Here is a 20,962-nt window from a genome sequence, read left to right on the forward strand (position 1 = left end):
ATAGTTACTGTGATCTTGAGTGAAATTTTTTTTGTGAGAAATTGATTCTTCTAGCATTTAATTTGATCGTAGATTAGAAAATTTGAAATTCTATCAAATAAGGAAGAACTTTTAATGCTAAGCTTTGCTATCACGTAAGATTAACACTTGCCTTATTTTAATCGAATATTTGGTAAGGTGTCTGCATGAGAATCAAATCAAAAGTTTAATCTGCTACTGTTAACAAAATTTTAGGCTAAATTGTGGGAACTCAATATTCGATTTTCTTATCTTACGTTAAAAATCCAAATCTTCTTATTAATTCTACAATATAATCCGTGTTAAATTTAGGGCTTCTACGATTACTATTTAAGCAAACCTCGCCAGTGTCACTTTTCATACACTCTCGACACTCAATTAAGAGTTTAGCTAATATCACTACTTAGTTATGGCAGCCCTCAACACGATTGGTATTTGAAGCCTTTCAAACCTATATGGACGATAAGCGTTAAGAATATCAGTCTGAAACAGTATTCCATGGCCGGTGGAGAGACAACCAAAATAGTTTTATTGGACAGAGATATATGTTTACTTATAAGGATATATTTTCCTTTCATATTGTATTTTTTTTGGACAAGATTCATGCAACTAATAAGAAGGATTTGGTGGGTGATCAGTTTGATACATTTTGTAAACTTCTTTACCATTGTTCGTGGTCTTGCACATCCCGAGTATTCTATTGGTAGTTTTTCTAAACTTACTAGGGGAAGCCCGCGCTCCGCGCGGGAATTTGTTTTATTTTTTGTTTTTTTAATATTTTTAGCTTAAATGAACTTTTCTATAATTTATGAGAATCATTATTTTTTAAGTTGTTTTCTTAAAAAAAGTTTATCTCTTTTTCTGTTGGACGTTCGTTGTAAAAGATACACACGTCAGTTTCATATTCTAATAGTGGGAATTTTGGATATGAGTAACTTTGTGAAATTCTATAGGATAAAAATATATAAGGAATGAAAATAGTTGATTAGCAACTAACCTGTGTATTTAAGATTAGCTCATACACCACATGAACTTCCTATGTAACACAGTGAAAATTGGATCACTCCTAATATCAGTGTTGGATTGATAAGGAGTTCTTAGAGTCTTATGTGAAACCTTCCAGCTGAATAATTGTCATGAAAGTCATCGCCTCTCCACCAACACATGGCCAATGCACCTTTTTTCCTTGCAGTAGGATAACACCGGACTCCAACAATGTCCCCGTCTTTTACCAGCAGTCTTAGGTGCGGAGCAATGAGAATATGTTTAGAGGAACCATTTGTACGGAAGAATCGACATAGTTTAGCCACTGAAGTGAAAGAACACGATAATACATATTTTCCTCTAATTGCAAAGATAATTCACAAAAAAAATTCGTTAGGAACGGAAAGTTGATGGACACTCGGGAGTAGTCACTAATGCTCTACAAAACAATCAAGTGCTCCAGAAGTCATACTTTAAAACTTCTGAAGATAGCTTAATCTTAATCAAATGGAGAAGAAACAAAACATTCAACATTCCTAGGCACACCAGAAAGTGATTAATACAAGTTTTCAAGTAGGAAGAAAACAAACTAAAACTAAAGTTCGACATAGCAGCAACCCATAATTAAAAAGTTTTTGACTTTAGCGAAAAAGATTATTCAACTTAGAAACAGTTCATGTGCAAAATAAAAACTTTAGAAAAACCTACTTCAAGTAATAGACGTCTCAAGCTTGATATACTTTATGCGTTAGTAATCTGTTCACACCAAATTCTCGACCGTTGTGCATTCAAACATGGACCAACCAAAAAGACCGACTGTGAACAACTCACTTTCCCAAGGACACCGTAAAGCCCCGAGACTCATGTTAATAGCGGCGAAACGATGCCAATATTATCAAATGTCCTTCTTTCTTACAATAATTACAAACTGCAAACCAAAAAAAAAAAAACCTTTCACTTATGATTCTTTCCTTGTAAAACAGAGAAGCCAAAACTTGTGTGCCTGAGCTTTAAAAGTTGTTGGTGGTGTATCATGTAGGAGGGTAATTTAAAAGAGTCCAACATCTTGTTTCGTAGTAAGCTGAAGAGCTGTTGGTTTCCAAGTACCGGTGAATTGTCCGCAATTTGGCGTAAGATTTCTCTTATGGTGCTCTTGATTGTGGTGGTTGCCTGTAAAATAAAATTATCAAATCACTGGTATAAGCAAGTATATGGATGGCATGAGCAAGTAATGGAAAATAACATAAAAATCACTGCAATTGTTTTTTCTGTCAAATCACTGCAATTGTTTATGTTGCTATACTTTGTCAAATGAGAGAGCAAGATAGATGAGACAGCTATTTTACTTAAAACACGATCATAAAATAAAATATTTAAAATGTATGTTAGTTGCTGATGTGTCTATGGGACCTCGTTCTAATGTAACAAAAAAATCAAGTAGTTGCAGGGTCCAACATACCAAAGGACACCAACTGCATTGGTGTTACTGCAGGTTGCCAAGTAAAAGATGAGACCGTCCACTGAAGCTTCATTGTACATATGAAGCAAGAGACATAGCACCAGCCTTTGTCCATATTAAATCCAATGACCTTCTTGGTGCAGACAAATTCAACCTCTACATTTTCCATTAACAGAATCACATACAGAGTTTTTAAAATTCAAAATACAATCATACTAAAGATCATTGTACAACCTGGGGCTGGGAGTGAGGAATAACTCGTTTAGTTCAGCCTATGGTCACAGGCTCAACCTTGGAATAGCCCCTCAGCAGTGAAGCTGATGATGTGTTCCCAGTGTCTTAAGAGACCAGCCTGTAATGATGGACAGTAACCCGTCAGAGTATGTTGTGGATAATTCATAGAACAAACCAACTCTGGACGTAAAAATGAAAGAACTACCAAATACTTACTTGTAAAAATAGTTTTCCTCTGCATTAGTCTCCTTGTCGAAATAAAGTTGTCTCCTAGATGTGGCATTCAGGAACAGACGCCTGCAAATCAGTAGTGTTGTAAGTGTTCCAAGAAGTATTAGGGTCGATCTCAGTAAAACAACATGGAGTATACGTGACAGAGTACCTCCTACTATTTGGGATTTATGCTATCCGTCCAGGTGGCTATGGAATGATACAGCATGTGAGTCAAACATACTCAACGTCCCAGAAACATCACTGCGAAGAGAAAAACAGTGTTAAGGAATGCTGAACATTTATTTTCTGAAAAGTTTCTATATGATTATGAAAGTGTGGGTGAGTTCGATATGGATTAGATACTTACCTATACGATTATGGAAGTGTGGTAGCCATGACACAGGCTTTTCCTTGTGAAGGGTCACTTATAATACTTTTATAGATATGAGCTCAGCGATTACTACTGAAAAGGATTAACATTTAAAGATCTTAAAGGTTGCAATCGTGAGTCTATGAGAAACTGCTAGATCAAAGAGCCGTCATAATCATAATCTGACCAGACAAATGCAAAAGGCGTCATATATTAATTCAGCATGAGACTGCAGTTGAGATGGGAGGAATAAAGAGAAAGTTTTGATTTCATGGTAAGTTAATATTAAAAATCAGAAACCATTAAAACACAATTAGAGATCTATATAAGATCAAAAGCAGGTTTCCAAAGATGTTGAGGAAATTTTTAGACTGAAATCTGGAGAAATTCAAACCTGAAAACACACCGTCGAAGAGCGCTTGTTCTTTCTTCTGACACTGAAACCACAAACCCCAAGCTGAAAGTTCGTAGCAGTAGATCGAGAAACAAAAACTGCAAAAGAAAAAAAAAGCTCACCTTTTCTATATTCGAATCTCCACCATCTTCGAAGATCGGGACTCACATTGATTAGAGATCGGGGTGATGGGGTAATGGAGGGTTGTTAGTTGATTATTCTGTAACTGGTATTATTTTGTATCATGAAGAAGAAGATGAAGAAGAAGATGAAAGAGCAATCTCGAAACCTTAATCGCCACGGGCTCTCGAGATGCGAGGATGAACAGACGCAGCGTTTCATCTAGGTGAAGCTGATATCTTATGGTATGGGCTCACGAAGAGAAGAAACAGTCCAACAAAAACTATAGCCCGAGTGAATAGAAGAACAGATTAAATGGAACGGTGCGTTTTGTAAAAGAGAACAGCTGTTGGCTCCTCCTTTCTCTATTTTCTGAGCTGGCAAGAGGAGAAGAGAGACACATTTTCTTTATATATATATAGATTATTCTGTCTTTTAGTTTGTTTCTTATTGGACCGTGACTATTTGTCAATTTTTTTCCACATATCTTATAGACCTCTATGGATATTTTGGTTGGTGTTGTGGAAATTGAAGAAGAATTTCAAGATGTTATGCCATGTGGTATTGCTTTTGTGAACTACAAAATTCACTTCTCCTTAATCAATACCGAATAATAAACATCTCTGAAAAGTTCACGTTAGTGTTTTGAGTCAGATTCAAATACATGAAATTAAGCTTTATTCTTATATACCTTTGATCGCAGGTTTGTAGCAGTGAAGTGTATTGCTTATGGGAATATTGCACTAGAGTTTTTTGGAACTGACGCTAATGTTGTGCGGAATTCTTGGCGTATTGAATAGGGTTTAGGTATGTTACGAATGGAAGATTTTTGACACTTAAGGTCTAACTGGTGACCAAGAAATGAAGATGAATAATGCATTCCTTAATGTTCCTAACAAATTTTACCATTCATTAGAAATAGTCATTCCTTTTCATTCTTTCTCATTCCTTTTATTGTAGAGAATTAAAGAACAAATTTATTCTTCACTAAATTTGATATGGAATAACCATTCCTTATCATTCACATAATTTTATTCCCATCAATTCTTTTCCTTTTTGTTCCTACTATTCCCGATATGGTCACCAGTTAGACCCTTATTGTTTATATATTCATGATCATTGTAGTAATAATCTATTTGTACTACATATGTAGGTAGCTTGAACCATGTGATTACCATTGATGGGTTCTAAAGAATTTTATTTGAGCCTGAAATTTCAGAAATACAAGTATTCTGATCCAAGTAATAACATTCAATTTTTTAATATATATATAATAACTTCATTGTTTCTTGCTTTTTCTTCTCAGCTAATAGATGACCTTACAACTTGAAAATTATTTACAGAATTCCAAAAGCAGTACTGAAGACAGAGAGGAACATGTGAAGTATCGATTTAGTTATTCATATTGCTTTTGTTGATTTTTAATGTGGAAACGTACTGTATGGAAGTTTTATTTTGTGTTCAAAAAAGTTTTCTTTCAGTCTTAATTATGATTTTATGTAAACCAAACTAAATTTACTATGTTGTGCTCTGTATAAAAATAATTCTGGAGTCTTAATTAAGAAAATCTGACACTAACCTCGCAGTCGGTAGCCAGACATGCCCTGATAAAGATATCATGTAATGGCAACACATGTATGAGACTCTGTTTTTAGAAATTGTGCTTCGAATAATTGTATACATCCTTTCTAAGACTTAGATTGTAAGACACTACGTACTCTCTTTTCCTGGAATTAGAGGAAATTTAATTTAATTGGTAAACATGTGATGAGAAAGATAAAACCCGACGTTTGAACTTAACATATGAAACGTGAAAAAATTATTAAAAAGGAAATATAAGGACATAAAGATCGTGAACTTATCTATTTTATAAGACTAGGCATTTTACTAACCATATGCAGTAGTAAAAATTTTATATTTAAAACATATTTAAAATAACATTATATTACTATTAAATATTTTATTATTTTTATCAATATTATAATATAAATTTTGCTTTAATTGAACATAAAATTAAGATAAAATAATAATTTTTGTTTAATTTTAAATTATACTTAAGAATATATATGTATATATTTAAAATTATAATCTTAGATAGATTTTTATCTATTTCTTTTGGATAAAATATATTAAATTAATTTATATTAAATTAATTAAAAATTGATATAAATCTGAATAATTATCGAAAATTACAAATGAACAGTAATTTTAGAATCTTTAGATATATAAAAAGAACAGTAATCTAATTGACACATCATTCATTCTATACTGGAATAAACACAAAGTTGAACTTGTGACTCCAACGCACAATATTTTAATATGAATTGGTATAAATTATATTTATACCTTGGAAATTGTATTTATACAAAATTATCATTTTTATCTTAGGTAAAGCCTAATAATATGTGTACTAGATGATAACCCGCGCCTTGCGCGGGATGAACTTTTTTTTAAATATGTTGTATTTAAATAAATAATATATTTTTTTGTTATCAATAATTTTTTTTACATTTGATTAGGGATGACATATGGATAGGTATCATTTGGTTTGGTTAGGTTCGGTTTGGATCTTTGCAAATTTGGTTCGAATCTTTATATGTTCAATTTGGTTTTAGATTCAGATAACCCATTTAATTTTTTAAAAACTTAAAAGTTCATATATACTTTAAATTTCTCAAAACATAAAAATAAAGATAATATGTTACATATAAATTTGAATAATGTATACCAAAATACTTAAATTTAACATAAAAATTGGTTTAACTTAAATATTTGGATAGAAAATGAATAGATATTTTCAGTATTTTGGTATTTTGAGTAATGTTTAGTTATTTTAAATATATAATTTTTACTATTTTTATATATTTCTAAATATTTTGGACAATTTAAAAACATCTTAAGTATTTTGTTTATTTCTTTGAGATATTAATTTTTTTAAATAATATATTTAAGTATATAAATTTGATTCGAATATACTCAGATACCCAAAATATTTTGGTCCGAATCGGGTTCGGTTCTGGTTTTTAGATACCAAAATTTTAAACATGTTCAGATATCTAACCAAATTGATTAAAGTTCTATACTATTTTGTATATTGGATTTGGTTCGGTTATTTGGATTCGGATTTTTTTCCCAACCATATATTTTTTTACTGTAACCAAATTTTAAATGAAAGTGACGATGGTTCATACTGATTTTGGGTATGCAACAATTTTTAAACCAAAACACTTTCTTTTATATACGTGATTTATTTAGTTAATCATTAAAAAAATGTTCAAGACCCATTAAAAACGATAGGCTGAACTGAAAAAAAGTTACTATTGATCACAAAATTTTCAATGTGAGGCTTGTACCATTTTTAGTAATTTATAATCGTTTTAAAAAATTCGAAATACAACATATAAGAAAAAATATAATTTTTTTTTATTATAATGTGATTGTTTAATTTATTTTAACAAATAAAATTAAACGAAAAGTATAGAGGATAAAAAATTATTATTAAATCTTTATTATTCATAATCATTAATGGTGATATATATGTCAATCATATTAGGAAGTTCCGTAGCTTTTATTTAAGGAAACAACAGAGAATATTCTTTTGTATATTAATAATTGATTTAATAGTTATTTAATAAAAACTATAATATATGTGTAGATTGACCAACTTATTTCTCTAACAATCTTCAGAATAATTCTCATGATGACACGTGGCTACCAAACAATATTACAATGTTTCAGGATTAATATATAGGGGATATAACTATTTTACAACTCAAACAATACAAACTTTCTATAAAAAAAAGTTATTGGCCACAAGTAAATTTGAAATTATTATGTAAAATTTAAATGCATATTATTTATTTTATATATTCTCATCCCGCGCACCCTAGTTCTAATTTAACAGAATAGATAAAGGACCCGGGTTTGTTAGTAGGAGCCGGTCAGTTTACGTACTGAGACGGCCGACTTATCCTTAACCGGGGGAGATAATAACCGACATTCGAATGACGAAAGTACCCCCACAGATCTAATAAGAAAGAAAATAATATCTAAACCCTATATATATATTGTAGCAACGTCGCATCGATGCGGGGGAGGAGAAGTCTCCACCGTCGCCACTGAATTCAGATCCAACCAACTAGGTATGCTATTTATTACCTCTTCTCTCTCTCTCTCTCTTATACGCTTCTGCATATGCTTAGATTCCCTTACTGCTGGGGGGTGGAGCCTTGTCTTTTCGTTACTTGAAATCGTTTTTAGCCAAACAAATCGTGTGGTCTTGGATTAGGTTTTCTGAGTGTTTCTACTCTCGTTTGTTTTTTTCTCGTTCTTATGCATCAATCAACTGTCTATCTTTTCGATTTCAATTGTTATCATCGAATTGGTTAATTTAGCTTTTTTTTTTTGCTAAAAAAAAAAAAAAAAAAAAAAAAAACTAAATTAACCAATTCGAATTGGTTAATTTAGCTTCGTTTTGTTTTTAATGGAGAATTTTTTGTTTTAGGGTTTAAGACGTTCCTCTCTTTTGAATATTGCAATGTTAAAGGTATTCTTTTTTTTTGACAGCGTGGTTACTTTTCAAAGTATGGGATCGAGTGGGAGAGATAAACACAAGAAGAAGAAGCGGAGAGATGAATCCGAGTCTGACTCTGATGATTTGTCTCCTCCCAGGAGAAGGAAGGGAAGCAGCAGCAGCAGTCGTCGACGCGCTCGTTCGAGTGATGATTCCTCTGATAGCGATGATGGTGGACGGAAGAGTAAGAAGAGAAGTTCGTCTAAGAAGCCCTCTGAGGAAGAAATAAAGGAGTATATGGCTAAAAAGGCTCAGAAGAAGGCATTACGTGCAGCAAAGAAGCTCAAGACTCACTCCGTCTCTGGCTACTCCAACGATTCAAACCCATTTGGGGATTCCAACCTCACCGAGACCTTTGTGTGGCGCAAGAAAATCGAGAAAGATGTTCACCACGGAGTGCCCTTGGACGAGTTCTCCGTCAAAGCTGAGAAGAGAAGACGCGGGGAGAGGATGACGGAGGTTGAAAAGGTTAAGAAGAGGAGAGAAGAGCGGGCAGTGGAGAAGGCTCGTCACGAGGAAGAAATGGCGTTGCTGGCTAGAGAACGTGCTCGGGCTGAGTTTCAAGATTGGGAGAAGAAGGAGGACGAGTTCCATTTCGATCAGAGCAAGGTCAGGTCAGAGATCAGACTGCGTGAAGGACGGCTGAAGCCAATCGACGTCCTCTGCAAGCACTTGGATGGTTCTGATGATATGGATATCGAGCTCAGTGAACCTTACATGGTTTTCAAGGTATTTACAGAGGCTTATGCTCCATATTGTGATTAAGCATTTTCAGTTTGGTCTTTACTTTCGTGTTCCTTGTTCAGTTCCATGACATTTTCAGTCTTTAGAACTAGTTGGGTTGTGGGGAGATAAAAAAACTTGAGATTAGATAAGTTACTGCGCAATTCTAAGCCATTAGAATGTTGAGATAGCTCCTATGTTGGTGTCTCTTATACATGTTAGTATGTTACCAACCTATGCATAATCTAACTACCCCAAAAAAACCTTTATAAGCTCAGCATAGACAACCTCTGTAGTGTTCGCTGTTTTTTTCTTCAGATTGTTGTGATACTTTTGAATAAAGTAGACGTACTCATGACATGTGTGATGCAGGGACTCACTGTTAAAGATATGGAAGAGCTTCGCGATGATATCAAAATGTATCTGGATTCAGATCGGGCAACTCCAACACGCGTACAGTATTGGGAGGTATTTTCTTCAACGTGTCTATGATGTGATTGTGCACGTATGGAATTTTGATATCCTCTACGGACCCTTATACTGTCTCTTTTTGATGGTTGATTATAATTCTTTGTTCTTTGTTTCATGCTGTTACATGTATGCTTAATACCATTGGACTTTTCCAGGCACTTATTGTGGTTTGCGATTGGGAGTTAGCTGAAGCTCGTAAAAGGGATGCCTTGGGTCGAGCTAGAGTTAGAGGGGAGGAGCCTCCTGCTGAATTGCTAGCTCAAGAGAGGGGACTACACGCTGGTGTTGAAGCTGACGTGAGGAAACTTCTTGATGGGAAGACTCACTCGGAGCTTCTAGAACTGCAGTTGGACATTGAGTCCCAGCTGCGTTCTGGGTCAGCCAAAGTAGTAGAGTATTGGGAAGCGGTTCTAAAACGCCTCGATATATACAAGGCAAAGGTATTTACTTATGGATGATCTTATGGTGTTAGATTTTGAAAACAAGAGGGTTTTTTTTTCTTTCCGCATAGTCACTGACTATATTGATGTTTAAATAGGCTTGCTTGAAGGAAATACACGCTGAGATGCTGAGGAGACATCTACATCGCCTGGAGCAACTTTCAGAGGGTGAAGAAGATGTAGAAGTTAACCATCATCGCTTAGCACCTGTGATGGAAGAAGACGAGGAGGAGATGAACGATAGAAATCTTTCAGATGCTGAAGAAGCATTCTCTCCGGAGCCTATTATGGAAGAGGAGGAGGAAGAAGAAGCTGATGTGGAAGCAGAAGCGGCTGGTTCGTTTTCGCCAGAGCTCATGCACGGTGATGATCGTGAAGAAGCAATCGACCCCGAGGAAGACAAGAAGCTACTGGTACACTTTAACTTATTCCTACAATCATCTTTTACCCTTGAATTATTGTCATCGATACTTTTTCTGACCTAAAATATGATTCATGGCTATAACAGGAAATGAAGCGGATGGTTGTGATGGAGAAACAGAAGAAGCGGATCAAAGAAGCTATGGACTCTAAACCAGCACCTGCGGAAGATAACTTTAAGGTTAAAGCAATGAAAGCAATGGGAGCAATGGAGGAAGGTGATGCTGTGTTTGGCTCTAATGCTGAAGTGAACCTTGATTCTGAGGTATCCCTTTTTGCTAATTAATCTTGTCTATCCCTTTCTTCTCAAAGTGGAAATATTGAAAAACTTCTGTCTCCTTATAGGTATACTGGTGGCATGACAAGTACCGGCCAAGAAAACCGAAGTATTTCAACAGAGTTCACACGGGTTACGAGTGGAACAAGTATAACCAAACGCACTATGATCACGACAACCCGCCTCCAAAGATCGTTCAAGGGTACAAGTTTAACATCTTCTACCCGGATTTGGTGGATAAGATCAAGGCTCCCACTTACACTATAGAAAAAGATGGGACAAGCGCTGAAACTTGTATGATCCGGTTCCATGCTGGTCCACCTTATGAAGACATTGTAAGTACTCAGAACCATCACCCCTGGTTTTATTTCATCATTGTGTTATCGTGGTGTGATCAAAATATGTTCTTGTTTTGCAGGCGTTCCGTATTGTGAATAAAGAATGGGAGTATTCTCACAAGAAGGGTTTCAAATGCACGTTTGAGCGTGGGATTCTGCACTTGTACATCAACTTTAAACGACATCGTTACAGGCGATAAACTCATCGGAGTTTGGACGGAGACTACTACGAAGTTGGCAGTTGTAATACTTTGGCAGGTGTTTTGTTTGTAACAAAAGGGCGATACATAGTATTATGTTGGACTGTTTTTCATTAAAATCATTATCAAACATAACAGAGTAGACATCAGTTTTGCCAATGTGACGAGTTCAAAAACTTAAATGCTTGCTAACAAAATGTGATGTTGATTATTTGCTAACAAAATCTGGAGTTGGTGAACGTGTAATTACTTCTTAAGGTGATTTATCAGTTTACGTGGAGAAATTGGTGTAGTCGTGTAGACATGTGAATGTGAGTTGTCTCGTGAAATTGTTTAGGTTGAGATTTCAACATTATGTTATGCTTATAAAAAAGATTATGTTGGTATCAGACTCGAGTAGTGGAGTAGAAGTTATTATACAATCTTTTCATCTCCGTCTTTTTTTTCTCCAAGCTCAAGAGAGCAAATCAGGGTCATTAACCAGAGTTTCTCGATCCGAGTAAATTATAAATGGAACTAGTGAAGAATTTTTTTGGGGCTCAACATCAGATTTCATTATCCAACAAAGAGTGACACTATTATTAGAGCTCAAAAGATTTAAGAGCTAGTTGATTAAGATCAACTAGATCTTGACCCGTGCGACCGCACGGGTATTAATTTTCAGTTTTAGTTTTTATTTATTTATACTAAATAGTATATTTATAATATTTGATCATTTTATATTGACTAAGCTAGGGATGAGTATTTAGGTATCCACTCGAATTCGGTTAAAATCTATTCGGGTTTGAGATTTTTGAGTTTAAAAACTCTAGCTCTATTCGGGTATTTATAAGCTTTGGTTCCGATTTGATTTGGATCTTTGCGGGTTTGATAACCCGTTTAAACTATTTTTAATTTTTTTTTAAATTTATATATATTTAAATATCGTTAAATCTAAAAAAATATATAACATGTAAATTTGAGTAATGTAAGCTAAAGTACGTAAATTAAAAATTAAAATAGGTTTAACTTGAATATTTGGATGAAGAATAAATATATATTTTAATTTTTTTTGGTGTTTTGATTATTGTTTATATACTTTAGATGTTTACTTTTGACTATTTTTATATTTCAAATATTTTAAACAACTTAAAATAGCTTATATTTTGGATATTAACTCGAAAAATAGCTAACATATTGAAGTATATAAATATGATTTAAATATATTCGAATATCTGAAATATTTCGATCGGATAAGGTTTAGTTATGGTTCTCTAGATACCAAAATGGTAAATCTGTTTGGATATTATCTAGTTTCGGTTCAAATTTGGTAATATTTTTTTGTTTAGATTTGTTCAATGAAGAGTTGATATTATAATTTCCATTAATTGTTTGTCCAATAAAAATATTTTTTTTTTGAATTTGACACTGATTTAATTGAGAAGTTAATGAAGTGTATTTAATTCAAATTTAATTTTTAAAAACACATTAATGTAAGTGGAAAAGACAAAGCATTAAAATATGAAGTATTATTTAATTGTGTATTTAATTCAAATTTAATTTTGGAAAACACATTAATCAAAGTGGAAAAGACAGTATTAAAATAAGAAATAATATTTAATGTCAGTGGCATGGAAGTGTAAATAAAACTGAAAACTAAGGGTTATTTTATATGGGTACTTCTCTTTTAATAATATAGATATATGATTTTTTATATAAAATCATATATTTCTGATAAAAGATAAATAATTAATGATAGTTGTTCCAAATCGTAGTTGACGTGTCGACAATTACATGGCAATGTCGTATATCTCTATTTTCCTCTTTATATAATAAAACTCTATCTGCCGACAAATAAAAAATTAATGAAAATTGTCTGTTTTTTCTTTCTTGAGTCTCTCCGTTTTGTAAAAAAATAGCCTGGTCCTAATAATGTCAGTGAGAAACAGAAAGCCAACGGAAAAAACCACAAAAATGTCACAAAAAGTCTCTCTCTTTTCCCTTTCATCTTTAATTATCCCAAGCTTATTTGTATTAATAATAAAAATAATTATTACAGAACTTTTTTTTTAAGTTGGAGCGAAACACTGACGTGTTGCCAACTTTGCCGGGTCAAATCCAGCTAAAAGTTACGACTTTACGTTTGATGAATGAGGTTAGTTTGAATCATCCTGATCAAACCAGAGTTTTCAAATAGCTAACCGATTTGCGTTACATTGAGAAACAATCTAAGCCTGCGGGGCCCTCTAAGGATTTTTCGAAAATCGAGATTTCGACCCACGAGGGTTTGTCGTCGTTGATGGCGAAATTAAGTAACGCCCCCTCCCTGTATAAAACAAACAAGAAAGCAGTTGAGAGTTGTCTTCTGAATTTTAGAAGTGTCTGAAACTTTTTTGCAGAGAAATAAATCAATGGATCTTGTAATTGGTGGGAAATTCAAACTTGGTAGAAAAATTGGCAGTGGTTCCTTTGGAGAGCTCTATCTTGGTAACCACAAATCTTTTTTTTTTTTTTTATCTCACTGGCTGCTGGAATCTTCAGGTTTTATTCTTGTTGCAGGTGTAAATGTCCAAACCGGAGAAGAAGTTGCTGTTAAGCTGGTAATCAAGCTCTTTTTTAATGTCAGAGACTGTTTGAGGATGACCTTTGTTATAACTAACATTAATGGCAAAACTGAGTTTGATTCACATTCAAAGAAGATGACGTTGACGTCTTTCTTGTTTTGCTTTGTTTGAATCAGCCTTCTTTGTTTTTTTCTTCCTCTTCTTTCTCAGGAATCTGTCAAGACAAAGCACCCCCAGCTTCACTATGAGTCCAAGTTGTATATGTTACTTCAAGGAGGAAGTATAGTCTCTTTCTTTTTCTAAAATCGTTTCAAATTTCATTACTACTACTTCATTGACGTCTCTTTTTTTATCCATCCTAACATTTATTCTTTTGCTTTTGTGTTGTGTTGTGTTGAAGGTGGTATTCCTAACATCAAGTGGTATGGAGTTGATGGAGAATACAATGTAATGGTCATTGACCTTTTAGGTCCAAGTCTTGAAGACTTGTTTAATTACTGCAACCGAAAACTCTCTTTGAAAACCGTTCTCATGCTTGCCGATCAACTTGTGAGTTACATTCCCCACATCTTCGTGTCTTTGAACGAGTATTCTTTCCCCCTAAACCCAAAAAAAAGAAAAACATCTTCTTAATGCCATCTCAGATTAACAGAGTCGAGTATATGCACACCAGAGGTTTCCTTCACCGTGATATTAAGCCTGACAACTTCTTGATGGGCCTCGGACGCAAATCAAACCAGGTATCATCATCATCTCTGAGATATTGTGCTGACTAATCTTCAGTGTGAACTACTTAGCAGGAAAAATCATAATGGTCCTGATACTACTATAGGTTTATATAATTGATTTTGGATTGGGGAAGAAATATAGAGACCTTCAGACTCACAGGCACATTCCTTACAGGTACAGAGTTTATTTCATACACCCATGCATGCATCTCTTATTATTCTAGTGTGTAGCTTAAGAGTAAACTTTTATGTGGGGGGGGCAGAGAAAACAAAAACCTCACTGGAACAGCTCGGTATGCAAGTGTCAACACACACCTTGGAGTAGGTAACTACTGTTTCTTCTTCTTGAATCTTATATTAGCAAAACCCATTATGTATTCAGGTCTGATACTGGCACATTTGTCTTGTCAAAAAGAACAAAGCCGAAGAGACGATTTGGAAGCAGTCGGTTATGTGCTTATGTACTTCCTCAAAGGAAGGTAAGAAGACTCTTACTCCTTCCATACCAAATCTTTTGTAACAACAAACGTTGAAGAATCCTTTTTGATGTATTTGTATTTGTTTCAGCTTACCATGGCAGGGATTGAAAGCTGGGACAAGGAAGCAGAAGTATGACAGAATAAGCGAGAAGAAAGTCTCAACTCCTATAGAGGTATATGTGATAATGCTGATGTTTTTCTTTCTTTTTCTCTAAGCTAGTTGTAATGACACTTAGAAGAACAGGTTCTGTGTAGAAACCAACCGTCTGAGTTTGTTTCTTACTTCCGTTACTGCCGGTCTCTACGGTTTGATGACAAACCTGATTACTCTTACCTTAAGAGGCTATTCCGAGACTTGTTTATTAGAGAAGGTGGTTCTTACCCACACACACATTCCTTATTATAGTACCCGTTGAGTCTCTTCAGTTTCTTAAATGCTCTTCTTTTGTTCTTTCATGATGGCGCAGGTTATCAGTTTGATTATGTGTTCGACTGGACAATCTTGAAGCATCCACAAACTGGTTCTACCTCCAGTTCTAGTTCAAGAACACGGGTATCCTTCTTTCCTCTCTCTCTTTTAAAAAAAAAAAATGTTTTGGTTTGGTTTAGCCGGTTTAAAATTATCCGTTCAGAGAGAAATAAATTTGAAATTGTTAATTTGTAGAATACAAAATTAGTAATTTTAAGTTGGCACAAAGTTATAGTTCAGTGGGGATTTGATGTTATATGATAGTTTTAGTGGGGATGATGTATAAATACATATGTGTTACCAGGATCATACAACTGCAAAACCGGAGTTAACCGCAGGAAAACCGGAGAGAACGGGTGGCAATAGGTTATCAGGAGCGGTTGAAGCTTTCACAAGAAGACATGTAACACCGCGTGATCGTTCTGCATCAAGAAACTCAGATGATGTGCAGCATCCTCAGGTGGGTGGTGGTGAGTCAGAAAGAAGAGGCAGTTCGTCTGGATATGGAAGCTCTTCTTCAAGGAGAGCAATTGCTTCAAGCTCACGTCCAAGTTCTGCTGGAGGAGGACCTAGTGATAGCAGCAGATCTTCTAGCCGTTTGGTGGTGACTTCAAGCGGAGGTGGAATTAGGGGATCAACGAGCCAGAGAATGCAACCAGGAGGAGGATATGAATCCAAGAAGAGTTCGACTCTTTCCCGTGGTGCTAGAAACACAACGGAAGAAGATCCCTTAAGGAGGAGCTTCGAGCTTCTCTCTCTTCGAAAATCTTGAGAATTTTTTAAAGAGGGACATTTATACAAACGAACCAAGTAAAACACAAAACAAATGTAAGAGAAGATATGTTTAAGATATACAGTACAAACGATTTATAAATAGTTTAAACCAGTTGTTGTTGGTTATGTATGATGTAAAAACACTTTTGGCACAGAGCTTTAGGGGCTATGTATAGGATGAAAATTTATGATTCAAGGAAGTAGAAGTGTTCACCATCTTTATTATTACAAACAAAAACTAGCCAAGAGGACAACAAGACGAATTCTGAGTTGTTGGGCTTTTCTAGGCCGGATAGAGTAAGTGCAGTGGCATTGATATTGGGTTTCAAGAACATGTACAAGCAACAAGCCCAGTTCGATTTTACAAAAAAATAAAAAAAAATTAAGCGCCGTTGCCGGGGATCGAACCCGGGTCACCCGCGTGACAGGCGGGAATACTTACCACTATACTACAACGACTTTGTTGTTGGAGGTTCTTTCTGTATATAAATATACATGAACCATCATTGTTACGGTCTTAGAACAAAATGCATTCCTTGGAATGGTAAAATAACAGTTATTTAAGTCTTGGATTGTAATGGTAAAACAATGATGTCTGGACTTGATTAATATGTATTGTAAATGATATATAAAGCAATGTGATGGTGATATAGTTAGTACATAGCTTTTGCCAGATTCAAATACATCTTGCATGAGATCGTAAGGAAGGATATATTGTTTTTTTTTCTAAATTTGTGCGGGATAAATTAGACATTCAATGGTTGCTTAAGGTTTTGTTGGTTGTTTGAGAAAAAAAAATGAGAGTGATTAGTGTCAGGCAGGAGCAGAGAGGTCTTCGTCTTCTTTATTCTCCTGGCATCTTTTTAGCAGCTGAAGTTGGCGTCGTAGATGCAACACCTGTTAACCAATACCATTTTTTTTACTACTTGTTTTGTTTAGTTTTCCTTTACCTCACGAGGCAATCCTCAGAACCAGATAATCTTAACAACAATAATTAAAAGTTGGTGTAGTTATTTGTACCTCCTGTTGAAGCAGAGTTGGGAAGCTAACCATGGAAATGAGCTGTTTCATCTCTTGCAGGAGTAATTGGTCTTTGATACCTGACCATGTCTGTGGAGGTAAAGCCAACAGAAGAGCAGTGAACACATCATTCCCGGATGGGTAAGCCTTCACTTTATCCTCACCAACACCTTCGATGCAAAACAAAATAAACTAGACTAATAAGAACTCAATTTAGGGAGACATCATCGATCAGTCAATACTAGCAAAGATAACCCCCAAGTTCAAGAACAAGCATACCTTTGATGCATTTCACACAAGTTGCCGAACAACAAGACTCATCTGATTCTGTTTCAGATCCTTGGGAACCAGTCTTGGCAAGAACATATGACTGATTGTCTTTGTAGCCCACAGAGAATAGAAACTTATCCACGTGCTTGAACAATTCAGTGTCCTGCACTTGTTTCAGCAACTCTTGCTACAGTGTAATCGAACCATTAAAACAGTGATGAATTAATTGGTGGGAATATATAAACTGGAAAAACTGAGTTGAGGAGAAAAATCAACAAGAGAATAATACCTTAAGGTCGAGCCTTGATTCCTCTTCTGAGCTGAGATTTTGGTTTATATCCTCCGTTCTTCTTATCTCGGCCATCCATCTGATAAATTGGTTGAAGTTTGAGGGAAGTGACTTGAAAACAACATCTAAGATTCTTTCGATGGAATCAACATGTTGGGAGCCTACAAGAAGAGGAACATCTTCCTTCAAATACTTTGCTATGCTGGTCCAGCTCTCATCTTTACAACTCTGAAATATATATATATATATATAATCAGGAATCATCACTCACTCAAATTTTGACAGTATATGTTCTCTTAAAAAATCACACTCGCATCAAAACGTAAAAGAATGATTCCATTCGTGTCAATAATGTGAAAATAGTTATTAGATAAGAACACTAACAACAGATAGAGTGTGAAAGGATATAAGATAAACTAGCACTAACTAAAAATAGCACCATGACAATGGGACTTACGAGAGTATAGAGTAATCCTGGTTCTCTGTGGGGTCTAGATATAAGCATGAACCTGGAAGTAAAAGAGAATATCAGAATAGCCAATTCCGTAAGAAAAAAAGAGGATTACATTCTTGAATCATAGAAGAAAAGCCGTGTACCCTCTATGTCTCCCAGTTGACTCATCAATACTGTCCATGGCATCCCAAAGAAGTTTAAGAGGAATCCAGTGAGGAGGATACTTGAAACGAGCGACATCAAGAATCAGAGCCATATCTCTTTCAGCGTTATAGCCACCAATAGGTGAAAAATGGCCTGTTCCAGTCTGCAATCAGAGTTAAATTAAAATCTCAATCAACATGAAACTAAAGAATTTTGGAGCAATCGCAAAACTCTTTAAAAACATCCAGCAGGCACACAGTTCAGCCCCCCCCCCCCCCCAAAAAAAAGAGAGAGAGGTGTACCTGCTTGAAAACTCCTCTATGATAGGTAGAGATCATATGACAATTATCAGAAGTGGAACATTTCAAGACGTATTTGCGGAAATCATCAATAGTGCTCTGAGTGGTGCGGAAAGCTTGGACCTTAGCACCTGAGCTATGAGCCAAACAGACAACTTTGCCAAACGTAATGCCCTTATCCTTGACAATCTCAAGCGGCTCGCAACATTCCAGCATTGATTCATCAAACCACCTCCAAGGCCCTATACGAGAGAAAATAAAATAAATAAAAAAATAAAAAAGTGTCTCTTCTATGAAGTGTGTATATATATATAAACCTTTCCATTTTCTGCCGGGGTCAATAGAAAGAGAATTCAAGACCATAGAAAGACTAGCTAATCCACAGTAGGCAGGCTCGGACTGCGTCTGAAAATAAGAAATCAGCCTGAAAAATCCTTCCATTGTTCCTTTCTGAAGCGCTTCATTGAATATTTTCTGCATCACAGATTGCGGATTATTTTCAAACTCTTCAGTTAGGTTTAAGAAAACAAAACAAAAAATAACTTAATAGGCACTGACACCGAGAGGCTTGTTTTGAGTTTAGTCCTCATATTGAGTGTTGATTGTCAAGCGAACTATCTTTAAAAATAAAAAATTGCAACAAAACAATCTGTTGATGTTTGCTAATTCACATACTCAGATCTCTCTAACCATAAGCAGTAGACACTACCGGATGAAGCTAAAACCCCTAATTAAAAAAAAAAAAAAAAAAGAAGAAGAAGAAAAGACAGTATTTGTATGTTTTACTAATTAAACATACTATCAGATCTAACCTCTAAGTCAATCCACGGGAAACCAACATCAATGATCGTCTCAATAACCACAAGCAAGCAGTAGATAACACTAAACCCCCTGATTTCAATTTCGAAAAATCATATGATATTTTTACGCACCTTGCCTTCAACAGAAGCGAAATCTATCGCCGGAGGAGAGGGAAGGAACCTCCGATACAAACTCGCCGTCGACATTATCACCACGACGACAAGGTTTCGTGGTGGAAGAACAAAGTAGAGGGAGGAGAGCTCACTGAGAACAATGGCGAGAGGAACTCAGAGATTGTTAACGTAAACGCTTTCCGTATGTACGTAACGTTTTCTAATAAGAGTCGTATTCGCTCAAGAGAAGAAGAAGACTCTATTGAATTCAAAATCCCGGATTTTATGGATTCTCTTGTCCTCTCCCCCGTGGAGAAGACTCATAATGTGTTAACCGCGGATTGCATCCGGTTATTTATCCGGTTTAGTTCGGTTTGGTAATATTTCTGATTTTTATAATTGTTGACCTTGACCAATACAAATGGCTAAAATGCTAAATTATACACAACTCTTCCTAGAAAAAGACCAAACCTATGTCAAGAAAATAATTAAAACACCTAATTTTCTAATGCAACTGGACGATCATGTACACATGCATCGCATTAAAAGGCAAGTTAAGACTAATTAAAATCAACAAACAACATTAAAACGATGGTTAACAACTGATAATTTATTCCTCTTAGAGCTTGATTGGTAGAGCATTAGCATTAGCATTATGCTCCTTATTATCCAATCAACATTGATAACAAAAGCATTTAGAAAAGCATTTACATGATGCTAATGCTCTCCAAATGCTTTTTGCTCAATGCTCTCATATGAAGCTTTTGGAAGAGCATTTGCATTTAGAATATATATAAATTCAAAAATAATTTTATATAATTAATTTATATATGTTTAATAATATAAAAGTTATGTTTATAATAAAAAAATTATATTTTCAAAAAAACTAAAAGTTGTGATTAATTATTATTATTTTTTTAAATAACAATATTTCACATTTAAAATATAATAAAATTTATATAACTACACATATCATTCATTATTTTTAATAAAAAACATAACATAATATATATTTATATATTATAAAATAAAAACATTTATATTATTTTTAAATAAATAAATTATATGTCATAGATTATTTTTATGATAATATTATATATGGATCATTTATTGCTCAACCAATAAATAAATAATGATGATTTTATATAAATTATTTTTAATTAATTTATTTTATTTAATTATATCAAATTATTTTTATATCCAAAAATAAATTTTATTTTTAAATAAATTTTATTTTTTTAATAATATTATTTCACATTTAAAAATAATTTAATTTATAAAATTAAATAAGATTAATTATTTTTAATAACAAATATATTATTAATATATATTATAATTTAATATA

At 34.3% G+C, this 20,962-nt stretch overlaps 3 protein-coding genes, 1 long non-coding RNA gene and 1 other non-coding gene across 11 annotated transcripts; 2 read left to right on the forward strand and 3 right to left on the reverse strand.

Moving 5' to 3' along the window:
- Positions 1–1,821: 1,821 nt before the first annotated feature.
- Positions 1,822–4,055, reverse strand: LOC108818478 (uncharacterized). 5 transcript variants are annotated; one of them, XR_008934484.1, is made up of 7 exons: positions 3,795–4,055; positions 3,673–3,715; positions 3,276–3,368; positions 3,078–3,169; positions 2,912–2,992; positions 2,462–2,813; positions 1,822–2,172 (listed from the first exon to the last, which is right to left on the reverse strand). It is a non-coding gene; the product is annotated as an uncharacterized LOC108818478 (long non-coding RNA). The 5 variants fall into 5 exon arrangements; XR_008934481.1 differs by having other exon boundaries at positions 3,276–3,371; positions 3,795–4,054; XR_001944149.2 differs by having other exon boundaries at positions 2,462–2,617; positions 2,696–2,813; positions 3,276–3,371; positions 3,673–4,051.
- A 3,725-nt stretch (positions 4,056–7,780) lies between these two features.
- LOC108863030 (splicing factor Cactin) lies at positions 7,781–11,416 on the forward strand. Of its 2 annotated transcripts, none has more exons than XM_056985974.1 (8): positions 7,781–7,934; positions 8,359–9,094; positions 9,461–9,556; positions 9,715–9,999; positions 10,098–10,412; positions 10,508–10,684; positions 10,765–11,031; positions 11,115–11,416. In XM_056985974.1, exons 2-8 carry the CDS (start codon positions 8,378–8,380, stop codon positions 11,232–11,234), a joined length of 1,977 nt encoding a protein of 658 aa, XP_056841954.1. In that variant the 5' UTR covers positions 7,781–7,934; positions 8,359–8,377; the 3' UTR covers positions 11,235–11,416. The 2 variants fall into 2 exon arrangements, with proteins under 2 accessions (XP_056841954.1, XP_018492821.1); XM_018637319.2 differs by lacking the exon at positions 7,781–7,934 and adding an exon at positions 7,973–8,080.
- A 1,874-nt stretch (positions 11,417–13,290) lies between these two features.
- LOC108859192 (casein kinase 1-like protein 9) lies at positions 13,291–16,445 on the forward strand. The gene is made up of 13 exons (XM_018633058.2): positions 13,291–13,525; positions 13,613–13,700; positions 13,773–13,813; positions 13,988–14,057; positions 14,178–14,326; positions 14,422–14,517; positions 14,610–14,680; positions 14,769–14,830; positions 14,921–14,984; positions 15,073–15,157; positions 15,229–15,355; positions 15,452–15,537; positions 15,758–16,445. Exons 2-13 carry the CDS (start codon positions 13,625–13,627, stop codon positions 16,223–16,225), a joined length of 1,395 nt encoding a protein of 464 aa, XP_018488560.1. The 5' UTR covers positions 13,291–13,525; positions 13,613–13,624; the 3' UTR covers positions 16,226–16,445.
- A 169-nt stretch (positions 16,446–16,614) lies between these two features.
- Positions 16,615–16,686, reverse strand: TRNAD-GUC (transfer RNA aspartic acid (anticodon GUC)). The gene has a single exon. It is a non-coding gene; the product is annotated as a tRNA-Asp (tRNA).
- A 170-nt stretch (positions 16,687–16,856) lies between these two features.
- Positions 16,857–20,259, reverse strand: LOC108859194 (glutathione gamma-glutamylcysteinyltransferase 2). 2 transcript variants are annotated; one of them, XM_018633063.2, is made up of 9 exons: positions 19,636–20,258; positions 19,021–19,177; positions 18,707–18,945; positions 18,404–18,567; positions 18,264–18,315; positions 17,807–18,034; positions 17,527–17,704; positions 17,248–17,417; positions 16,857–17,124 (listed from the first exon to the last, which is right to left on the reverse strand). In XM_018633063.2, exons 1-9 carry the CDS (start codon positions 19,708–19,710, stop codon positions 17,041–17,043), a joined length of 1,347 nt encoding a protein of 448 aa, XP_018488565.2. In that variant the 5' UTR covers positions 19,711–20,258; the 3' UTR covers positions 16,857–17,040. The 2 variants fall into 2 exon arrangements, with proteins under 2 accessions (XP_018488565.2, XP_056866913.1); XM_057010933.1 differs by having other exon boundaries at positions 18,707–19,177; positions 19,636–20,259.
- Between the last annotated feature and the right edge of the window lie 703 nt (positions 20,260–20,962).

Source organism: Raphanus sativus, chromosome 5 (genome assembly GCF_000801105.2).
Source record: "Raphanus sativus cultivar WK10039 chromosome 5, ASM80110v3, whole genome shotgun sequence".
Taxonomy (NCBI): domain Eukaryota; kingdom Viridiplantae; phylum Streptophyta; class Magnoliopsida; order Brassicales; family Brassicaceae; genus Raphanus; species Raphanus sativus.

What these genes read in the sequence shown, in the direction of transcription:
- LOC108859194 (XM_057010933.1), bottom strand. Translation starts at nt 19,710, where the DNA reads ATGTCGACGGCGAGTTTGTATCGGAGGTTCCTTCCCTCTCCTCCGGCG. An exon ending in ATAGAGGAGTTTTCAAGCAG is followed by an intron (nt 18,568 to 18,706) that starts GTACACCTCTCT and finishes CTCTGATTGCAG; the next exon opens with ACTGGAACAGGCCATTTTTC. An exon ending in CAACTCTGCTTCAACAGGAG is followed by an intron (nt 17,125 to 17,247) that starts GTACAAATAACT and finishes ATTGGTTAACAG; the next exon opens with GTGTTGCATCTACGACGCCA.
- LOC108859192 (XM_018633058.2), top strand. Translation starts at nt 13,625, where the DNA reads ATGGATCTTGTAATTGGTGGGAAATTCAAACTTGGTAGAAAAATTGGC. An exon ending in TCGGACGCAAATCAAACCAG is followed by an intron (nt 14,518 to 14,609) that starts GTATCATCATCA and finishes ATACTACTATAG; the next exon opens with GTTTATATAATTGATTTTGG. An exon ending in CACAGGCACATTCCTTACAG is followed by an intron (nt 14,681 to 14,768) that starts GTACAGAGTTTA and finishes TGGGGGGGGCAG; the next exon opens with AGAAAACAAAAACCTCACTG.
- LOC108863030 (XM_056985974.1), top strand. Translation starts at nt 8,378, where the DNA reads ATGGGATCGAGTGGGAGAGATAAACACAAGAAGAAGAAGCGGAGAGAT. An exon ending in AAGTGAACCTTGATTCTGAG is followed by an intron (nt 10,685 to 10,764) that starts GTATCCCTTTTT and finishes GTCTCCTTATAG; the next exon opens with GTATACTGGTGGCATGACAA. An exon ending in GTCCACCTTATGAAGACATT is followed by an intron (nt 11,032 to 11,114) that starts GTAAGTACTCAG and finishes CTTGTTTTGCAG; the next exon opens with GCGTTCCGTATTGTGAATAA.